The sequence below is a fragment of the Ostrea edulis genome, chromosome 7 (genome assembly GCF_947568905.1).
Source record: "Ostrea edulis chromosome 7, xbOstEdul1.1, whole genome shotgun sequence".
Lineage (NCBI taxonomy): Eukaryota > Metazoa > Mollusca > Bivalvia > Ostreida > Ostreidae > Ostrea > Ostrea edulis.
Window position 1 is genome coordinate 86,236,099 of NC_079170.1, and position 23,076 is coordinate 86,259,174.

The 23,076-nt window shown below is 35.8% G+C and overlaps 1 protein-coding gene and 2 long non-coding RNA genes across 7 annotated transcripts in view; 2 read left to right on the forward strand and 1 right to left on the reverse strand.

Annotated features, from left to right (window-relative positions):
* Positions 1 to 23,076, forward strand: part of LOC125653998 (serine/threonine-protein phosphatase 6 regulatory ankyrin repeat subunit B-like) — a 1,068,599-nt gene that overhangs the window by 1,027,977 nt on the left and 17,546 nt on the right. For 3 of the 5 annotated variants that reach the window (XM_056142805.1, XM_056142803.1, XM_056142806.1), the window contains exon 2: positions 10,758 to 11,397. In XM_056142805.1, the coding sequence (XP_055998780.1) occupies positions 10,785 to 11,397 (613 nt within the window). In that variant the 5' untranslated portion in view covers positions 10,758 to 10,784. Of the gene's footprint in view, positions 1 to 10,707; positions 11,398 to 22,712; positions 22,955 to 23,076 lie in introns of those variants that run through there. The other 2 variants (XM_056142804.1, XM_056142807.1) reach the window with 2 other exon arrangements.
* Positions 4,545 to 6,863, reverse strand: LOC130047551 (uncharacterized). Its single transcript, XR_008796427.1, has 2 exons — positions 4,709 to 6,863; positions 4,545 to 4,582 (listed from the first exon to the last, which is right to left on the reverse strand). It is a non-coding gene; the product is annotated as an uncharacterized LOC130047551 (long non-coding RNA).
* Positions 17,070 to 18,463, forward strand: LOC130047547 (uncharacterized). Its single transcript, XR_008796423.1, has 2 exons — positions 17,070 to 17,135; positions 17,612 to 18,463. It is a non-coding gene; the product is annotated as an uncharacterized LOC130047547 (long non-coding RNA).

Here is a 23,076-nt window from a genome sequence, read left to right on the forward strand (position 1 = left end):
CAGTCCTTATATATTTTGTGATATCTTGATGTGGGTTTGCAACACTAAACAAACAAATATCTACAATGTAATTGTGGACTTTAAGCTATTAATGTTTCTTTCATGTGTGACACATTAATTTAATTGCATCTTGCACGTTGATTAAGTTGGCCCAGGTCTGCACTTAAAGATTTCAAGGACGTAATTTTAAAGGTATATGTGCAATGTTAAGGTAGCTCACTACACCATTCGAGTTAGTCTTATACTTCTTATGACACGTCACGAGATGGCAATTTTTGTTTTGTGAAATTGTTTGTTACTCGCTTTGGTTATTTATCATCATAGTTCAGTGGTTAAATCATAGGGCTAGTGTTCACTGAGTTCAAATCTAACAGTCTTTTCTTACCCCCCACCCCCCTTCAAAGAAGAGGGGCATATTGCTTTGCACCTGTCAGTCGGTAGACTACATATCCGCTCAATATATTGAGAACCATTCACTTATTTTGAAGTCACATCTTCAAAGGTCAAGGATTAAACGGACATAGGAATAATCTGTCCGCTCAATATCTAGAGAACCATTTGCTTCATAAACATCAAACTTAATACACTGGTACATCTTTTACATGGTCAAGGTTGAAACTGGACATAGGAATATACTGCCCGCTTAATATATTGAGAACTGTTTGCTTGACAGACATCAAACTTGGTACACTGGTACATGTTTAAGCGAAAATAACCCCTTTTGATTTTTAGGTCAAATGGTTAAAGGTCAAGGGTCAAACTGGACATGAGAATATACCGTTCACTCAATATCTTGAGAACCCTTTGCTTGACAGGCATCAACCTTGGTACACTGGTACATCTTCAGGAGTAGATAGCCCCTATTTATTTTGAGGTCACGTGGTCAAGGGTCAAACTGGACATAGGAAAATACTGTCCTCTTAATATCTTGAGAACACATTGCTTGATATACATCAAACTTGGTACAGTAACACTGGTACATCTTCAGAAGATGACCCCTATTGAGTTCAAGGTCACATTGTCAAGGGTCAAACTGGACATAGGAAAATACTGTCCACTCAATATCTTGAGAACCCTTTACTTGACAGGCACCAAACTTGGTACACTAATACATCTTTCGGAAACGATGACCTCTATTGATTTTGAGCTCATATAGTCAAAGGTCAAGGCTCAAACATGACATGGTAATATATTTTTATGCCCCCGAGATCGAAGATCGGGGGGGCATATTGTTTTTGTCCTGTCTGTCATTCTGTAATTCTGTCATTCAGTCTGAAACTTTAACCTTGATAATAACTTTTGAACAGTAAGTGATAGAGCTTTGATATTTCACATGAGTATTCCTTGTGACAAGACCTTTCCGTGGGTACCAATATTTTTGACCCCGTGACCTTGGAGTTTGACCTACTTTTTGAAAACTTTAACCTTGCTAATAACTTTTGAACAGTAAGTGATAGAGCTTTGATATTTCACATGAGTATTCCTTGTTGCAAAGCCTTTCCGTTGGTATTGAAGCTTTTGACCTACTTTTTAATTTTTTTTTTTACATTGGTCATAACTTCTAAATGGTAAATATTAGAGCTTTCATATTGTATATGAGCATTTCTTTTGACAAGATCTTTCTACTGGTACCAAGATATTTGCCCTTGTGACCTTGGCCATCTTCGGAATTGGCCATTATCGGGGGCATTTGTGTTTCACAAACACATCTTGTTTCCTATGTTTTAAGAATTAGTTGATTGATTGACACCAAACTTGGTACACTGATACAGGATAAGGAGTAGATGACCCCTATTGAATTTTAGGTCACATGTGGTCAATCCACTCTTGACATAGGAAGATATTGTCTGCTCAATATTTTGAATTTGTGATGCTACTTTTAATCAAATGATGCATGTGTATAATCCTTTTCAATTTTGCACCATGGGGGCATACATGTTTTACAAACATTTCTTGTTCATATAAAATAGACAGAAATAACATTTGAAAATCAATTTAAAAAAAAATAAATTGCATAATTTTTTACGTATTATTTCCACTGTATCACCATATATTGCATAATCAAATTACATATGTATTTCGTGCTGATTTGAGAAACTCTTTCAAGGTATAGTGAGCCACCTTAAACATTATTTTGTTCGATTTTAAAAACCAGACTTAAGGTATTTAGTCAGTATTATTACACAATTTGACAATTTCAGCAAAGATATATATAGGTTTTAAAGGAGTACTGAACTTCTCAATGTTTTCCATTGCATTTTATTTATGCAGACTATGACTAAAATGTGTTGGCTGTTGGATATTTCCGGTAAAAAATGGGTTGGTCCGGTAAAATTTTGTATTATTTAAATTCAGACCAAATGTCTCGTTTATTACTTTTTTTAATTATTTTTTTTGTGTGTATGTGTGCAAATATCTGTTGTTGTTTATTTTGTTTTTCAAAATATGAATGTTTAATTAATGCTTGGATTGAAATATAGGCCTACTCAAGGTAAATCAGGGTAGATATAATATATTCTGTCAATAATGATATTTTGCACATTAGAAATTTTGGTCTGTTAGAATTACTTTTGATCTGTTAGAATTACTTTTGATCTGGTAAAGCTGTAAAATAAACAAAATCATTTGGATAGTTTAGCTTAGTTCTCAGCAGTTCTTTAATGTGCCACCACCTGCTGTGCAGATATGGGATCTATGTTTTTAAGGTAGTGTTGTTCCAAAGATCAATTCTAATCAAAAAGGGATCGATTATCTTATCTATGGGATAAATGATTGATTTTTTTTTTCAATAATAAGTTTTTCAAGATGTGTTGAGGTGTGCATTCTGGGGATTTTTCAGTTCCAGTTTGAATTTTCTCTTTGATCATGTAGTAAGCAAAAAATCCATAGTTTCGAATATTTTGAGATAAAGAATAAAACTAGAATGATGGAGCACCATAAAAACAGTCTTGACATAATTAGTAAACTACCTTCAGTAAATCTTACCAAAACAAAGCTAAGCACAAGGTAAGAAACGTATGATGAAAGTTTCAGACAATGAATCTAGTTATTAGATTTAGCCTAGTCAGTGACAGAAAGTCTGAATTATTATGCCCACTTCAATGAAGAGGGGCATATTGGTTTCAATGCATCAGTCGGTCGGTCGGTAGACCACATGTTGTCCGCCCAATATCTTAAGAACCAATCACTTGATCGTAATCCTTCATATGGAGGTTGGTTATGAGTAGAAGAGAACCCCTATTGTTTTTCAGGTCAAAAGGTCAAGGATCATTCTACTCTGGACAGAGGAAGACCTTGTCCGCTCAATATCTTGAGAACCCTAGCTTTGCTTGACAGACATCAAACTTGGTACACTGGTACATCTCAAGAAGTAAATGACCCCTATTGATTTTAAGGTCACATGGTCAAGGGTCAAACTGGAGAACCCTTTGCTTGACATACATCAAACTTGGTACACTGGTACATCTTCAGAAGGATATGACCCTTATTCATTTTCAGGTCACCTAATCAAAGGTCAAACTGGACATAGTAATATTCTGTCCACTAAATATCTTGAGAACCCTTAGCTTGACAGACATCAAACTTAGTACACTGGTACATCTTTAGGAGAAGATGACCCCTATTGATTTTGAGGTCACATGGTCAAATATTACGGGTCAAACTCGACATAAGAATATTCTTTCCGCTCAATATCTTGAGAACCCTTTGCTAGACTTGGTACTCTAGTACATCTTCAGGAGATGATCCCTATTGACTTTTAGGCCACATAGTCAAAGGTCAAGGGTTAACATGATATAGTAATATATTTCGTCTTATATTTTAAGAAGTATTTGCTTGACTAACACCAAACTTGGTACACTGGTACAGCATAAGGAGTAGATGACCGCTATTGATTTTTAGGTCACATGGTCAATCCACTCTTGACATAGGAAGATATTGTCTGCAGCGATTTTTTTCCTTATATAACTGGTACCGATAAACGGTACCATTCCCAATGCCAAAAACCATTGATTTTTCCCAATTTTGAGACTAAAAATTCCCAATTCACTTGCCGAAAAATCTTAATTTACTTGGTCTGAAACGTTGTACAAGTTAACTAAAATGTCCACTTCCGGTATTAAATCGAAAGTACAGAAAGATCATGGCAGTGCGCGTGTTTTGTAGAACTACGACAATTCTAAAACGAGCCTATGACGATTCCTTATATCTCACAACAGCAAATATTAGCGTAAAAAAGTTTGTAAAGAGATGAGACTACTTCTTGTTTTGTTCTCTTTTTTCTTTTCTTTTAGTTGAAATCATTTGCCGATACATTGTTAGAAAATTCCCAATTTGTTCGATTTTGACGCTATTTTTCCGAACTGAATGGGTACCGGTACCACCCTTACAGAAATGAGATGTACCCGAAAGGTACCTAAAATGTATCTGTAAGGTACCCGAAGCAACTTTTTCCCTGAAAAAGGTACCCATAAAGTACCCGCAAAAAACTTAGCCATTTTTCGACAGTACCCGGAACGTACCCGACTATTGTAAAAAGTACCCAAAATGTACCCAGATTAAAAATTGAAAAGTTAAAATGTACCTGAAATGTACCCAACAGAAAAATATAAATGTTCAAATGTACCCGAATTGTACCCAGGGTATCAATTAAAGAAGTTAAAATGTATTCGATATGTACCCACTTTAAAGTTACTAAGTTGAAATGTACCCGAAATGTACCCAACAAAAAATATTAATGTTGAAATGTTTACCAGATATGTACCCTGGGTAAATTAAAAAGTTAAATTGTACCCGTAATGTACCAACTTTAAATGTGACTATTGAAAATGTACCCAAAATGTACCCATTTAAATAAACCTTGTAATTTCACAACAGATACAAATAATATGAAAATAAACATTAAACAATTTCACAACTGATTTTGAAATAAGAAAGCTTTTATAGTCAATTGTACCAGCATTATGTACCCAACTTCAATCTGGCATGTTTTTTTTTTTTATTGATGTATGTATGTTTTAGACATTTTTTGTTTAAAAAAAAAAAAAAAATATATATATATATATATATATATATATATATATGAAATAGTGCAAATCCTGTTGATGTTAATGAATTTTAATTTATCTATAAAAAGGTTTTTTTTTGTTCTGCCATTAAGGTAGCTATAGTATTAAAGAAAATCTGAAGGATTACATGAAGGGATCCATCCCTAAACCTCTAAATGGAAAGCTATTTTCCATTTTTAAAAACATAACAATCAAAAATAAATAATTGTAGAGACCTAGTAGTAAGATACTCTTTTGAACTTGATAATGCTACATGATTGTTAGTCTGCAGCAATTTCATAAGAAAAAATTATATATATGTGTGTGTGTGGTAAACAATCTGTATATATCATAATACATACATATATAGATCTATCTGTATATGACTTTTTATTTTTTTTTTATTTATTTGGGGGGGGGGGTTAATATTGATATACACTGTATGTCAAAAGATGTCCCTGCAGAAGGAAATTATTGAAGATCATCATATTATTTTTATAAACTAGTTAACTTATTAATTAATTAACCAATCAATTCAGAGCGGGTCTTCACAGTACTTGGCTCTAACAACGGTAAATTGAGATCGGGTTCCTGATAAAAAGCATCGGGTGTGCACTCCGAGTTCCCGCGCTTAGTAAGCATGCAGACGCCATGTTTATGATGTTGTGACATACCGTAACCTTTATGAACAGACAAAGAATAGCCTTCAACAGGGACCCGAGGGATTTTGTGGTGTTATCCTGAAGAGACTCCCAACCATTAAGTAAGTGATTTACACACTAGTGTATTTTGTAGATTCTTTGACTTCATGCCAGTCATGATCACTGATAATCCGAAATTCCTCCGATTCTTATCCCTTTCACATTTGTGTCTGATGATCTTCACTGCACATAACATATAGAGAAAGCAAGGGTAACAGTCAGAGGTATCTTGAATTATGTAACTCATGTGTCTTTTGTAAAGTAGGACAATGGAATTGGCTAACTAGTCTAAATGTGTCTATTGTCGGACACTTAAGACGATTTTCATTTTCTACCCGGCACTTGATAATCCGCGATTTGCATCAACTAGATATATACTCGCTAGACATAGCAATGCTATTTCATTTGTAACACCTCATAGTTTAACCACTCTTATTATGTACAAAGCAGGTCAAACTGAAATAACTTAAGTAACGTCGGCATTATGTTAAAATCAGCTCGATCCGCTCCTTTATTTTTATGTTGTCGCAATACGAGGAGCGGATCGAGGAGCTGGTTTTAATCAGATTGGTCCGAAGGAACAGTAAGAGTTATCAATTGACAAGTAAAAATTTAATTTGATAGCACAAGTGACCAGTGATTAGAAATATTTATTTATTGTCCTGTAATTTGGTTATTGGAAGGTCTTTGGTATCCTTTGATTATTTACAATTTCATTTCTCTTTCAGAATATAATTCATGATAGATACAGAATTTATATGGTGTGACCAATGACCAGACTGGTTTTAATATGCCATTCTGAGAATTACACTATGCAGACCTGGATCAATGTTTATATAGTTCCAAAATGAGTTTACTCTGAATGACACTTCAGTTCATGCACGTTTTAGGTAAGTCCAATGAGACTACTAGGCCTATATGTATAGTGGATGGGAAGTCCATGACCCTGATATGTCTTAAATTTGTCTGACAGCAAGTCAAATTGGGATGACTAATTCCACTATCAGTTTCAAATCACTGATTTAATTTGAACAGATCATACAAACTGTTTCTATTAATTTTAAATAGATATATAACATGCCCACAAAATAATTGCATTATTATTTTTTTTAGAATGTACGTCTTCAATGTTCTCCCAAAGGAAAGTGAGCAAAAACTTATCCAGAGAATCAACAGCACATTTTTGTGAAACTTTTTAAAATGCACAGGTAATATTGCTGTTAAAATATTTTGTATCATATGATCTGTAATAAAATATAAGTGGCATATTGATGTAACTTTAACTTAGTTATAACTTTTCAACTAAAATGGGTAGGGATTTTATGTTTGCCATTTTTATTCTTTGTGACAAGAAAATATTTTTATATATATATACAAACTGTACATATAAGTACCTCATTAATGACCTTTTGACCTACTAAGGCTTTCTGATGGTACCAAATTTAATCTTCTGACCTTGACATGAATTTTGACCTACTTGTCTTGAAAACCGTTAAGTTTAGGGGCATCCATGGTTCACATTCATGTCTTGTTGCTGTTCAGACTATGAAAAGATGTTGCTGTTAAGAATGATTATCTAACACAACCATTTAATGCAAAGTTAGATAAGTTAAAATATTTTCATTGCAATCTTGGTATTGTATTGCATGTGTTATCGCAATTCACCTTTGAATTAGAACGCTTTACCCGATATAATATTGCGTTGTGTGACGACACAATTGAATGAGACGATTGAACAATTTGAATGACATGTCTGATTTAATACAACAAGAGTTCTCATTGGCCAATTACAGCCCGCCCACTTTCTCGAGCGGATTCAGCGTAGCTGGAGAACTGTACATAGCTCTCTGAAAAGATCCACCTCTTATAAAAACCTTCGATTTACGGGTAACAAAAAGCTGCGGACGGTTGAGGCCTGAAATCGGTATATTCTTGTGTTGCTGTCTCATAAACTCAATATAAAAAAATCTTAACATATTTTCCTACTATATACTTGCGTCCAAACATACCTTCAAATATTCATTAAAGCCACACACCACCCGAAAACTCGCAGCTTCAAATGATTTCGTTTGTTGACGTAGCCATGTTAGGTAGCCGGTCAATTCGAACTCTTGCTATTGGTATCTATTCATAAAATCGGTTGTAAGTTATGTATTCGCTCTTCATTTATTATCAACACGAATAATTAATAGAAATTAAAACATTTTTGTACCAGTTTTTGTAATTAGGTAAAGTAAGCTCTAGATGAACGAAAATGCTACATAAGCCCATTAGATGGAGATCGGCCAGCGCGGCCGCTCATGACTAATGAAAGCCGCACTGCCGTGAGTTTAGATTTTTGAATAATTATCATTTAATAGGACTGGGGTGGTATATTATTTAAACAATTTAGCTAAAATATTTGTGGGGAATTAGTACACATCTAGACGCTATTGTGCCAATATGGAAATGAACCGGGATTCGAATTGACTGGCTACCTAACATGGCTACGTCTACGAACGAAATCATCAAAAGCTGTGATCGAGTTTTTGGGTCGTATGGGGCTTTAATAAATATTTGAAGGTATGTTTGGACACAAGTATAGTAGGAAAATATGTTAGGAATTTTTTTATATTGAATTTATGAGACAACACAAGAATACAACTTTTTCTCTTTCTTCCTTTGAAGTTTTTTTTTCCATCTAGCATCTGGCCGTCATGTTTTCAAATGCTGACTACTCCCGTATAAGGGAATTTGGGCGGACTTATACATATGGACCAATGAGAGTTTCTGTTGCATTTCGCAATTGTATTACAAACGGATTCAATTGTGTCGTCACACAACGCAATACTATATCGGCCAAAGCATTCTAATTCAAAGGTGAATTGCGATAATCATTTATGATGAAAATGTTTTTTTTAAATTCTTTCATTTATGCACTTATTTACATGTATTTGTTAGATTTTAATCGAATTAATAATAAAGGAACAATATCCAAGAAAATATAATATATAAGTATATTTAATTTAGAAAGTTAAAAGAGACGAAACGGGTGTAAAATAAAGATAATTTAAAGCGTCAAGTCAACTGAATTAAAGACAAAGAAAAGTGCAGTAAACTACATTCGTATTGTGATTTGGTTTTATTATATTTCATTAAATGGGTTTTTTTTTTTTTTGCAGGAGAAATAGGATTACGAAGAAGAGAAGCTTTGTCATAATTTTTTATAGTATGAATTAAATGCAATTTCTCATATATTAAGATTCTTCATTTTTTCAGGACACATGGTTGGTAATATTCATGAAAACTAGCAGAACTCCAGTACATTTGAAGTGTTAGTCAAGCATACTTTAGGAGAGGCAAGCAAAGTCTGGAAAATGCCATAAATGGTACCCGAAAAGGGCCTAAAATGGCACCCAGAGTGTACTTAAAATGGTACTTATGCTGTACCCGGAATGTACCCAAAACGTACCTAAAATGGCACCGGGTTTGTGCCTAAAATTGTACCCGTAAAGTACCTATAATGTACCTAAAATGTACCCAGTTTGTACCTAAAAACTGTCTAAATTGGTAACCGGATTTTACCAATAATGTACCTAAATAGTACCTATAATAGTAGCAGAATTGTACCTAAAATGTACCAGAAAAGTTTCTGAAATGGTACCTGGATTGTACCTGAAAAGTACCTAAAGTGTACCTGGGTTGTATCAACAATGTACCCATAATGTACCCTGAAAATGTATCAAAGAAATGTACCCAAAAAGTACCCCAAAATGGGAACAACAATGTTGACAAAATTGTACCTAAAAGGTACCCCAAAAATTAAAACCTTAAAAAGTTGTACGGGAAAGAAAATGTACCCGAAAAAGTACCCGCCTCCAGCTAAAAATATTTTTAAAGTCCGGTTCCAAAAAGGGTAGACTTTTAGGTACCCTTTAGGTACATTCTGGGTATCTTTTGGGTACTTTCCGGGTACTTTTTAGTGTACCCGAAGCGTACCCAAAGTGTGTACCCAAAAATATTGTACCCAGAAGGTACCCTAAAAATTGATACTTGGAAAGTTGGAAATAATAAGGTACCCAAAAGGTACCCCGGAAAATTTTAACTTAGACAGTTGCATGGGAAAGAACAATGTACCCGAAAATGTACCCGTCTGCAGCTAGAAATATTTTCAAAGTCCGGTTCCAAAAAGGGTATACTTTTAGGTACACTTTAGGTACATTCCAGGTACCTTTTGGGTACACTCCGGGTACTTTTAGGTGTACCTAAAGTGTACCCGTAAAGTACCCAAAGTGTACCCAAATTGTACCTGTAATGTATCCAAAATGTACCCAAAAGTGTACCCAACAAAGGTACCTAAAATGTACCTTTTTTCTGTAAGGGCAGTACCAGTGGGTAGAAAAAAATCGCTGGTCTGCTCAATATTTTGAATTGATGATGCTACTATCAATTAAATGATGTAAGTGTATATAACCCTTTTCAATTTTACACCATGGGGGCATTCATATGTAATACACATGTATGTGTTTTACAAACATGTCTTGTTTTGTTTAGTTTTAGCTGTCTTTCAAATTGAAAAAATGGGATACATTGTAGTTTATAGGTGTTTTATTTCAAAGCAAAAAGTCAAAGCTAAATGTGATGTCACAAATGCATGGTTTTCGTCTGTTGACGTCATATTCCCCACGTTAGATGAATATAGGCAGATCCTTTAAGTATCCTCAACCCCCCCCCCCCCCAACCCCCCCCCCCCCTCTTTAGATGTTAAGGGGCATTTAGAGCAAACGTAATTTGGTAAATAATATATATTTTTAATTGTATTAATTAATTTACCATCTTTAACCGAATTATATGGTTATCACTTTAGACACACTAATGAGTTTTCCATGATTTGCTCTGTCCTGTGGTCATACCATATATACATATAGATAGAAATCACACATATATACATATAGATAGAAATCACACATATATACATATAGATAGAAATCACATGTACATTACAATATTCATGTTTTCATTTTGCCCACAGATTAGTGCCCTGACTTGGTAGAAGGTGATGGCTAGTGTATATGCATCGACATCAGAGACAACGAACGCAAATAGAGCGTGTCGAGTTGTTCTCGGTCCCTGTACGGATGGTCTACGTGACTTACTGCGTCACCACGTCCCACCACACACATTCCCTAATGTCATCAAACAAAACAAACTCAATCTCCCACGTCTGACGGCTGTTCAGCGTGACCTAATTTTACCTAAGCATGGAGGTTATTCCGGAATATATGATGATATGGACATATCATTATTGTATATCTTATTGAGAAACATAACCAACATATCTCCTCACTCCAAAGGCTGGGGCAACGATCCCGACCCCCATGACACCAGTCTCTCGGCCAACGTCGAGAGGATTCGATTGGTCCGGAATCGTTGTGTTCACTCATGTGATCCATCCATGTCCAACAAAAACTTTAACTCCATCTGGTCCACCATTAGATCGACAATGGTGGATCTTGATGCCTTCCTCATGAATGGAAACAAATATGAAAAGGCGGTGGATTTCCTACGTCACGAGTCGATGGACCCGAAAAATGACTTATATTACGAAAAAGAACTGAGGAAGCAGGTGGAGGAAGATAAGACGACAAGGGAAATGGTGGACAACCTTGAGAGTAAGTCAAAAATCTGTAATCAGTTTTGAAATATCAGAATATTACTGTATCACATGATACTATATTGGTAAGTTATGATCAACAGTATTATACATTATGTTAAACTTTTGGGTTTCAAGCTATTTATGTTAATTATTTATCGTGCAACATTGAAATTTCTTGTAATATGATCTAAATGTTATGTAGGAGATTATATTCTATATGTTTATGCCCCAGAAATCGAAGATCGGGGGCATATTGTATTTTGTCATCCTGTCTGCAACTTTAACCTTACTCATAATTTTTGAACAGTGAAACTTTAACCTTGCTAATAACTGCTCTGAACAGTAAGTGCTAGAGCTTTGATATTTCGCACGAGTATTCCTTGTGCCAAGACCTTTCCATGAATACCAACATGCTTGACCCTGTGACCTTGACCTTGGAGTTTGACCTACTTTTTGAAAACTTTAACCTTGCTAATATCTTTTGAATGGTACGTGCTAGAGCTTTGATCTTTGACATGAGTATTCCTTGTGACAAGACCTTTCCATGGGTACAAAAATTTTCTACTCTGTGGCCTTGACCTTGCAGTTTGACCTACTTTTTGAAAACTTTAACTTTGCATATAACTTTTGAACACTAAATGCTAAAGCTTTGATATTGATACCCTATTCATACCCCCCCCCCCCCCCCCCCCCCCCCCCCCCAACGAAGTTCAGGGGGTATATAGGAATCACTCTCTCTATCCGTCTGTGTACTTTTGAGGTAAAGGTCAAAATTACCTCAAGGTCAAAATTGATTATAGGGTTTTGACATAGTCATACCATAAGACATGGGTATATCATCATGACCTCTTTATGACCTTGACCTTTGATATCAAGGTAAAAAATATAGGTTTATACCATGGATTTGTGTTCGAACTACATCTTCCATTTTTTTATTCTACAAAGTCATACTATATTTTCATACTCAGGAAAGAGGTAATTTATACAGGTCTATTAACAACACTCTTTGGGGTAAGGGGGGGGGGGGGGGGGGTATTCTTAGTGAGCATTGCTCACACAGTACCTCTTGTACAAGTTAGTATTCCTTGTGACAAGACCTTTCTTTGGGTACCAATATTCTTGACCTTGTGACCTTGACCTTGGAATTTGACCTACTTTTTGAAAACTTTAACTTTGTTAATAACATTTGAACAGTAAGTGATAGAGCTTTGATATTTCACATGGGTATTCCTTGTGAAAAGACCTTTCCGTGGGTACCACTACTTTTGACCCTGTGAGTTTGACCTTGGAGTTTTGACCTTTCTTTGGGAACCAATATTCTTGACCCTGTGACCTTGACCTTGAGTTTGACCTACTTTTTGAAAATTTCAATCTTGCCAAAAACTTTTGAACTGTAAGTGCTAAAAGCTTTGATATTTCACATGAGTATTCCTTATGATGAGAGTCCTTTCCATGGGTACTAAATCTTTTGACTTTGACATTTGACCTACTTTTTAAAATATTGACATTAGTCATAAACTTCTAAATGGTAAATATTAGAACTTTCATATTGCACATGATCATTTCTTATGACAAGGTCTTTCTACTGGTACCAAGATATTTGTCCTTGTGACCTTGACCGTCTTTGGAATTGACCATTATCGGGGGCATTAGTGTTTCACAAACACATCTTGTCAATTTCTGTGGTTGCATTGTACCAAAAACCTATCTATTCATCTATATTGTGATTTTAAAATAATGTAACTTTTGTGGGTTCATTTTTCCTAATCTTCACATTTCCAACAAATTGGACAACCACAGAAGAACCTTTATGCAATATTGTTCTTTATGTGATTGAATAATAATAAGGATAATGACCCTATGTGAACCACACTTTCACTTTAATTATACCCCCCCCCCCCCCCCCCCCCCCCCGAACGAAGTTCTGGGGGTAAATAGGAATCACTCTGTCTGTCCGTCCGTCTGTCTGTCTGCCTGTGCAGATTCATGTCCGGGCCATAACTTCTTTGTTCTTTGACTTAGGCATGCCATATTTGGCACACAAGTGGATCACCATCAGACGATGTGTTATGTACCTTCATGACCTCCATATGACCTTGACCTCAAGGTCAAAATTAAAGGTTTTTACAATGGATTCGTGTCAGGGCCATGACTTTTTTGTTCTTTGACATAGGCATACCATATTTGACACATGAGTGTATCACCATGAGACGATGTGTCGGGTACCTTCATGACCTCTATATGACCTTGAACTTCGACCTCAAGGTCAAAATTGATGATAGGGTTTTGACATATTCATACCATAAGACATGGGTGTATCACCATGAGACTATGCGTCATGTACATTCATGACCTCTTAATGACCTTGACCTTTGATCTCAAGGTCAAAATTATAGGTTTATGCCATGGATTTGTTTTCGGACTGTATCTTCCATTTTCTTCTACAAAGGCATACCATGTTTTTACACTCAGGAAAGAGGTACCCCTCTGAAAATACAGCAGGATATCCCAGGAAGTCCCAAGACAAAATCCCAGGATTTATCAGGATTGTCCTGAAAAGTCCTGCTTTTTTGAAACTGAGATTGACAAGGAATTAGAGGGACGGTATTGGCAGTGGGACATTTCAGGACTTTTAAGGATAATTTCCCCATTGAAAATACAGCAGGATATCCCAGGAAGTCCCAAGACAAAATCCCAGGATTTATCAGGATTGTCCTGAAAAGTCCTGCTTTTTTGAAACTGAGATTGACAAGGAATTAGAGGGACGGTATTGGCAGTGGGACATTTCAGGACTTCTAAGGATAATTTCCCCATTGAAAATACAGCAGGATATCCCAGGAAGTCCCAAGACAAAATCCCAGGATTTATCAGGATTGTCCTGAAAAGTCCTGCTTTTTTGAAACTGAGATTGACAAGGAATTAGAGGGACGGTATTGGCAGTGGGACATTTCAGGACTTAAGGATAATTTGAACACTTAAATTTGCCTTTTATAGTCCTGCAAAGTCTCACTTAATCCTGCAATCTGAAAGGGGAGAAAGTGGGATTATTCTGAACATGTCTTGGAAAGTCCCAGTAGACAGGACTGGGATTTTGCAGGATTTTATTGGATCTCCCTAAAAATCCTGCTTTTTGAGTTGATGCAGGACTCCTGGAAAGTCCCAATTTATCCTACTAACCTGTTTTGGTCTTACCCTACTGTGGAATAAAACTTGAGATCCAGGATATGTGATATCTTTTCTGTAAAAGTGGCAATTAAGAATGAAATTATGAATCAAAATGATAATCTGATAATAAAATTTATTTAACATACATATACATAAATTTCAGCAATACTTATATGAACTTCCAAAGCAAGTACTTTGAAAAGTTCATTTAAATTATGGCTGGGGTGAGCTAAAAAGCACTATTTCTTACGTAAACAAATAATTAAACAAGAGGTCCATGGGCCACATCGCTCACCTTAGTCATCTTGGTCCATATTTAAAGATTTCCCATATACTTGTATGTAAAACTTTTGTCCCTATAATGTGGCCAAAACCTACCCTTGGGGGCCACGATTCAGGGTTGTCACTAGAAAATATTGAAGACGAGTCCCGGTATCATGGTTTGTAAGCAGCTTCAGTCCCATGAAAATTTGACGAGTCCCATGAAAGTTGAATTAAAGAGTCATTTAGATTTTTCCTACACCTTTATTTATACCGAGTGAACACAAGCTAATGTCGTACCTCTGTTCACTTTCATCTTCAACAAATGGCAAAAATCAGTTAATTTTCGCCAAGCCCATGCATAACAGTGCAGTGATCACTTTGTACACATGAAATTAAAAGTAATCATTCACGACTCGGTCTCATACAACTAATTGCCCATTGCAAACAGAATTACTTCCCCGAATCCTCTATCATCGTTACAACCATATTCAGTATTAAACAAAATTTTAATTAAATAATTATAGTGATAAAATAGATGCGTACTAATTTTGTTTGTAAAATGATGTAAAATCTACCAAAGTTTACAAACTACGCTACTTTCAATTCCAATAAAAATGGCTACCGGAAGGCAAACATTTATAATTAAATATAGATCCTGATTTGTAAAAAAAAAAAAGAAAAAGAAACATATATAAATAACTGCCTGTGAGTGGCAAAATGTTTTTTACTTTGTACCTAAATTTCAATATTATATAATTCTAATTTGCACCTAATTGACTGCACTAAACAAACAAGTCGGATTGGGACACTGTGAACTCGGTGGTATCATCTCGGTTCACATTAGAGCGTAACGTTTTACCTAGATTTTTTCCTATGAGTTTTAATTTATAATACACAAATCAGGGCTTCTAAGTAAAATTATGATTTTTACTCAGAGTCCGAGACACGTCTGCGGGACTCGCCATATCAGACAAACCCCAATGAAATTTCTGTGATCCTATTCTTGCGTTAGTGACAACCCTGTGAATTTTACAAACTTGAGTCTACACTATGTCAGGAAGCTTTCATGTAAATCTCAGCTTTTCTTGGCAAGTGTTTCTTGAGAAGACAATTTTCATAAAGATTTTCCCTGTATATTTGTAAGTAAAACTTTGATCCCCTATTGAGACCCAATCCAAACCCCCCCCCCCCCCCCCCCAACCCCCCCCCCCCCCCCCCCCCCCCCAGGTCATTGGTTTTAACAAACTTGAATCTGTACTGTCAGGAGGCTTTCATGTAAATTTCAGCTTCTCTGTCCCAGTGGTTCTTGAGAAGATTTTTGAATGACCCCACCGTATTTTTGCGATTATCTCCCCTTTGAAGGGGCATGGCCCTTCATTTGAACAAACTTGAAAGCCTTTCACCCAAGGGTGCTTTGTGTCACTTAGTTTGGTTGAAATTGACCCAGTGGTTCTGGAGAAGATGAAAATGTGAAAAGTTTTCGCCGACGACAGACAACGAACAAATTTTGATCAGAAAAGCTCACTTGAACCTTCGGCCCAGGTGAACTAAAAAAAAAATTTTAAACAGGTATTATCAAATTGTCCCTGAAGTTGAATTTTGTTTATCTTGATGTCATGGGTAACCTGGAGTGGTTCAAAGATCTATTTCTTCGACTCGTGGGTGGGGGAAGGTGGCTCCAGACCTAAACAACTTGAGACGGTCTCTCATCTTGTTTCTAACTTCTTTGAGGGCCATCTCTGGATTTTTCTCTGGTACAGAGGCTTAAAAGATAGCATAATGAATTATTTGAGAGGTTGCATAACAGGTTTTGTAAATGAACATGCAAAATTTAAAATGTCTAGATGTCTTGAACTTGTATATATGCACCTTCTGCATCGTCTTCCCTTTTATCTAAGCCATCTTTGGTCTCACGGGCGTTTTCCTGTCACACTGCATGATGTCGGTTCATCCACTGAAAACAGTGCCTTATTAAAAGTCACTTGATGATATTCTAAATTCATAACTATCTCTTCAAGTCCATGCTACAATGAAAGAGAACATGTACTAGATAAAAATATTGGAAACAGGATGATAATTTGTTAAGGTGTGACAATTCCACTAGACTACCAAAAAAGACGAATTATTACAAACCAAAAGTAAAAATACTAACCAGCAACGCCGTGTATTTTGAACAACTAGGCCTATCCCCCAGTTTCTGAGTGTAAGGTGAATCCTATATTCCTATCTGGAATCCATTCCATGCTTGATTGCATACTGAGATTTGTGAATGGAAATCAATAACATCGGAATGAAAAAGGACTACGGGGTAACGGATGACACTCTGTAAGTACCATATGCTTATTTTGTTTACGTTTGTAAATGATTACATGCATTGGAAAAATACACGCTTGATCGCTGGACCACTCGAAATTCCTCGATACAATCATTCTATTTACAGCTTAACATATCAAAACAAACTACTCTTTTTTTTTTAACGTAAACCATTGACTGGTTCGATCTAGATGGAAAGGGTATAATCACCAGAACATTGTATCATGGATATCCATCATTATGATTCTGTTTCGATCAGTTGACCTTGTTCTGTAATTATTACTGCTTCGTAAAAATAACTACGGACAGTACGGTTACAAAATTTAGCATGGCAAGCTGATTGTATCCATCAGTGATACTTTATTGCTATTTGCACCTCAAAACATTGATGTGTCAAAGAAACTTTTCTAAATATAAAATTTTTAATCAGTACGTGTCTTGAAAATTAAGTTTCTTCATTAATAATTTGTAATTAATTATTATTGCAGGAGATTGAGAACCCAAAAGGTACATGCTGTGCAAGAAAGATGTAAACATGCAAATTCCTAAATGTACTAAATATTAAAACATCAACTGCAATCTTCAGTGGTGACATCCAAAAGTTGATATGCCATTGGTACTTCAAGTGATACGACCGTGACATTGGAAAATCCTTTTAACTTATCATCACTTGAGCCTGAATTGCAATCCTTTTGATACAGACATTTTTTTAAGTTCAGTTTCGAACATTAATGCCGCTGTGTCATCTCTGGAAATGGAAAAGCCTACCACAGAATCTGATGAATTTTTGAACATTCTTTCACAAAAAGGGATCTTCTTTATTTTGAAGAAGGTAGCCCAGGAACTGGAAATCTGTTATCAAAATGATCTTAATAATACACTGGACAATATTCTAACCTTAAAAAAAACATGACAAACCCGATTGAACTCCTGTGATGAAGCATCTCAAAACTCAAATTATGGTAGTCTTTCAAGTGACATTGAGGATTTCAATAGCGCATTTGACAGTAAAGTGATTTTTATTCAAGTTCAGATTGTTGTCATTATAAATTTATAAGAAGTGTTCTCATAGCCAACATTTTTCAAGTCTACTTTTGATGAAATATAGTCTTTTCTATTACAACTTATTATGACATGATTGTTGTTGTATACATAAATGTTCTTATCCACGAATCATTCACTGTTCTTATAGGTTTTTTTTAGCCTGAACTATGTAGCAATGACATGTCAAGGTAATCCAGAAAATGTAAAATCTTTTCTTTGATATGACAAGGATTTAATTTTGTAACAATTAATATCTAAAAGTCCTGTAACCCTCATTAAAGTCCTTTATAATCTGACTTCACTGGTTGTAAGATTTTGAGGGTAATTGCAAGACTTCTCTCTTTGCATACTTTTAATATGAAGTCCTGGAAAGCAATGTAAAGTCTTGCATTATCTTGAATGTATCAAGTATGAGATTTTTAGGGAATTTCTGGGACGATGTTTTCGTCTTCATTTTATAATAAAGTCCTGAAAAACACAAGAATGTCCTAGAAAAACCTGCTGCTATGAGAGTGGGACTTCGTAAGACATTTAGGTAATAAATATGTCCTAGAAATTCTTGCAAAGTCACTCTTGATGTAAGTGGGATATTCCAGGACAAATGCAGAAACATGAAGTCCTGTATTATCCCACTGCATTAGGACATTGGAGAAGTGGGACTTCACAAGGAAGTCCCAGGACTTCCAGGGATATCCTTCAATTAAGCAAAAAAGTGGGATTTATTTTCAGAGGGGTAATTTATACCTATTAACAACACCCTTTGGGAGATTGGGGTAAGCGGGGGGTATTCTTAGTGAGCATTGCTCACAGTACCTCTTGTTTCAACTTAGATTCAAAACTGAAATCTAGTTAACAATGTATCAGTACCATATTTTGTAACTAAGACGTTATAATAGGTAGTGATTGCTCCTTCGCATTTAGAAGTGAGAATTTAATTATGGGTCTTCCGGATAGGACCTTAAAAATGGAGAGCTAAAAGTATTTCAAATTTTTTTTGGTTATAAAAACAGATGGGCGTACGATGTACCATTTGTGGTAACCTTGTTAAATTGAGACTAGCTTTTGACAAATAAGGTGATACAGGGCTTTCAACAGTCTTGTTAAAGTCAGGATTTTGTAAATTATATGGTCGATATAGCAATCTAATTCATTTGACTCCACTTTTTTGGGACACTGTTTTTTCCTATAATAGCTCTAAATCTTCAATGTTATTTTGGATTTCAAACATTTTGGTTGAGCATCACTGAAGAGACATTATTTGTCGAAATGCACATCTGGTGCATCAAAATTGGTACCGTATAAGTTTTATATTATGACCCCTGGGTCGAGGCCTCTGATGGTGGACTGTTAGTCCCCGAGGGTCTCTACAGCCCAGTATATAGCTAAGTACTTCGTTACTAGCTTGGAAATATGGATGTTCATTTAATTGCTGTTATAAAATTTAGAAATTCATTTCAAAATTAAGGATTATCTCCCTTACGGATAGCTCTTCTCCTTAGACGAATTTGACTCCACTTTTTTGGCACAGTTTTTCCCTATAATGGCTCTAAATCTTCAATGTTATTTCGGATTTTAAACATTTCGACTGAGCATCACTGAAGAGACATTATTTGTCGAAATGCGCATCTGGTGCATCAAAATTGGTACCGTATAAGTTTTATATTAGTACTACCTATCATTGGTTCAAATGCTGTCTGATATATGTTTCATACCTATTGTTAGACCATTCTACACACGCCAACTTTGACTAAGGATTGCTCTGTTTATCTGATCAAAATATGTGGCTTACTCGTCCTAGGCACCTTCCTGATCCCACATTTGGTATGTCCAGGGATCTGTGTTTTATCCTAATCGTAATTTTGTATTCTTTATAGGTGTTTTGAGATTGATCACTGTTTGTACATTAGTATCAAAATTACTATTCAGCCTATCATCAATTCAAAGGTTACAGCATAGTATCAACATTACTACTCAGCATACCATCAATTCAAAGAATTCAAAGGTTACAGCATAGTATCAACATTACTACTCAGCATACCATCAATTCAAAGAATTCAAAGGTTACAGCATAGTATCAACATTACTACTCAGCATACCATCAATTCAAAGAATTCAAAGGTTACAGCATAGTATCAACATTACTATCTCGGCATACCATCAATTCAAAGAATTCAAAGGTTACAGCATAGTATCAACATTACTATCTCGGCATATCATCAATCAATAAAGGTTACATCTGCATAATATCAGCATTACTGTTCAGCATATTTTAGATTTAAAAGTCATATCAAAGTGCACAATAAATGGACAGGTGACAGCCAATGTTCATGTGTAGCTTTACAGCCGTACTGAATGAAATATGGCATTTTCTCCAAGGTACAGAAACTGGGCATTGACACTTGACCTATTATAGGAGCAAAAATGTATCATGGACAAAGTGCTGTGTACCTAGCATTCTTACATTGTATATTAAACATTCATCTGTCAGACTTCCTGTCAACATACTACATGTATTACAAATAGATTGTTGGTAAAGACACCCTGATGGTGTTTCCCTGGGTAATTTAACTCAGCATTTCACAAATTCATTTTACAAAAACAACCTGTCAACAGGTTAAATGCTGTGTTTCCCTGGGTAATTTAACTCAGCATTTCACAAATTTATTTTACAAAAACAGTCTGTCTATAGGTTAAATGCTGTGTTTGACATATTTTATACTATTTGTTAGGCAGTTTTTTCATATTAATTTTGACTACAGGTTACTCCATTTATCTGATCAAGACATAGGGCTCACGGTAGGGATGGCCAGTCGACAGGGGGTACTTATTACTCCTCTTAGGTACCTGATCCCATCTCTGGCTTATGTCTAGGGGTACATGCTTGCCCTAATCTTAAATTTTTATTAGTCCCCTACCGACGGAGTCGAAGGGGACTTTAGGTTTGTACTTTGTCTGTTTGTCTGTCTGTCAGTTTACGTATCAGTTTTCCACACTGCAATATTTTCTCAGTTCTTGCAGATATTTATTTCATATAAGATTTGGTACATTCCTTTGCCATTTCTGTAACAGATCAAGCTTGAATTTGGTTTCAGTGCGTTGATTTTTACTACGTTAGGGCCCTTGGACTTAGAAAAATAGCATGGATTATCAGTTTTCCGTACTTTTGAGCTAACCTGAGCTAAAGGTTCAAGTAAGCTTTTCTGATCACTTCCTGTCCGTCGTCTGTCTGTCCGTCTTTTTGTAAACTTTACACATTTTCGACTTCTTCTCCAGAAGCGCTGGACCAATTTCAACCAAACTTGGCCAAAAGCATCATTGGGTGAAAGGTTTCAAGTTTCCTCAAATGAAGGGCCATGATAGGGTGGGGGTCATTTAAAAATCTTTTCAAGAACCACTGAGCCACAAGAACTGAAATTTACATGAAAACTTCCTGACCTAGTGCAGATTCACGTTGGTGAAAAATCATCACCCCCGGGGGTAGGATGAGGCCACAATAGGTGATCAAATTTTTACATGCAAATAAACATTGTATAGGTAAAAACTTTGAAAATATTCTCATGAACCACTGGGCTAGGAAAGTACAAATTTACATGAAAGCTTTCTGACATAGTGCAGATTCATGTTTGTTAAAATCATGGCCTCCGGGGGTAGGTTGGGGCAACCATAGGTGATCAAATTTTACATACAAATATATAGAGAACATTTTTAAAGTTCATCTTCTCATGAATCATGGAGCCAAAGAAGTTAACATTTACATGGAAGCTTCTTGACATAGCGCAGAGTCAAGTTTGTAAAAATCATGGCCTATGGGGATAATTGGGGCTACAGAAGGGATAAAAGTTTTACGTGTGAATATATAGGGAAACTATATTTACATATAGGCCAAGGTGACTCAAGTTAGCAATGTGGCCCATGGGTCTCTTATTCTTAATGCTTGCAGATTTTCATTTGACATTTAGTATATTGCTTTATCAATTAAATGTAGCATGTTGCACATCAAGTATGAATTTTGTGATTTAAAGAGTTATTACCCTTTGACTTAAAAAAATTAGTGCGAATTATCAGTTTTTGGACTCCTTTTTGTACTGCTTGCAGATATTCATATCATAATTTGTACACTTTTAGTTTGCCTCTACAAAGTTGATAAGAACTAGTGGAGTGACATGCACACCAGCTTAAAGTTTACATGCAAATTTTTTATTTCTGTAGATTGATTGTATCTTGCTTAACCTCTCACTCGAGAATTTTTCACTCATATGGAGACGTCACCAAGACCGATGAAGGGCTTCAAATTTAGGCCTATGCTCAGCGCTTAAGGCCATTGAACAGTGAGGGTTCTTTAGCGTGCCACACCTACTGTGACACGTGACATCCATTTTTAAGGTCATCTCCGAGGAGCTGTGATATTCCCACTTGATGCTGAGCATTTGGCGATGGAACTGTCACTACCTGTTTTAACGACTTAGGTCAGTCGCGACCAGGATTCGAACCCTGGCCTTCCGCATGCGGGGCAAACGCTCTAACCTCTTGGCAACTGCTGTGGTTTATTTCTGTAGAAAAGAGTACCATACACTCACTAAAACTAAAACTTCTAGCATAGTAATACAACAATGTAGCTAAATTATTCATGATCACCTACAGTTCACAGTTCATTGATTTGGTTAAAGACCTAAATCCAAACCTAATTATGAATCCGTCTGTTTTCCAGGTCTAGTCTCTACTCGAAAAGTTCCTATCCTGGTTCCCGAAATTTCCTCTTTATCATTATTGTTGCGGTCCAGTAACTGGTAGGGGACTCTGTAATGCCGTGGAATACTCTCAGAATGCGTGTTCTTTAATAGGACATCTAGGAGATTGATCGCTATTTGTTACCTTCACCTTTTCATAAAGAAGAGGGCATAAGTGTGTT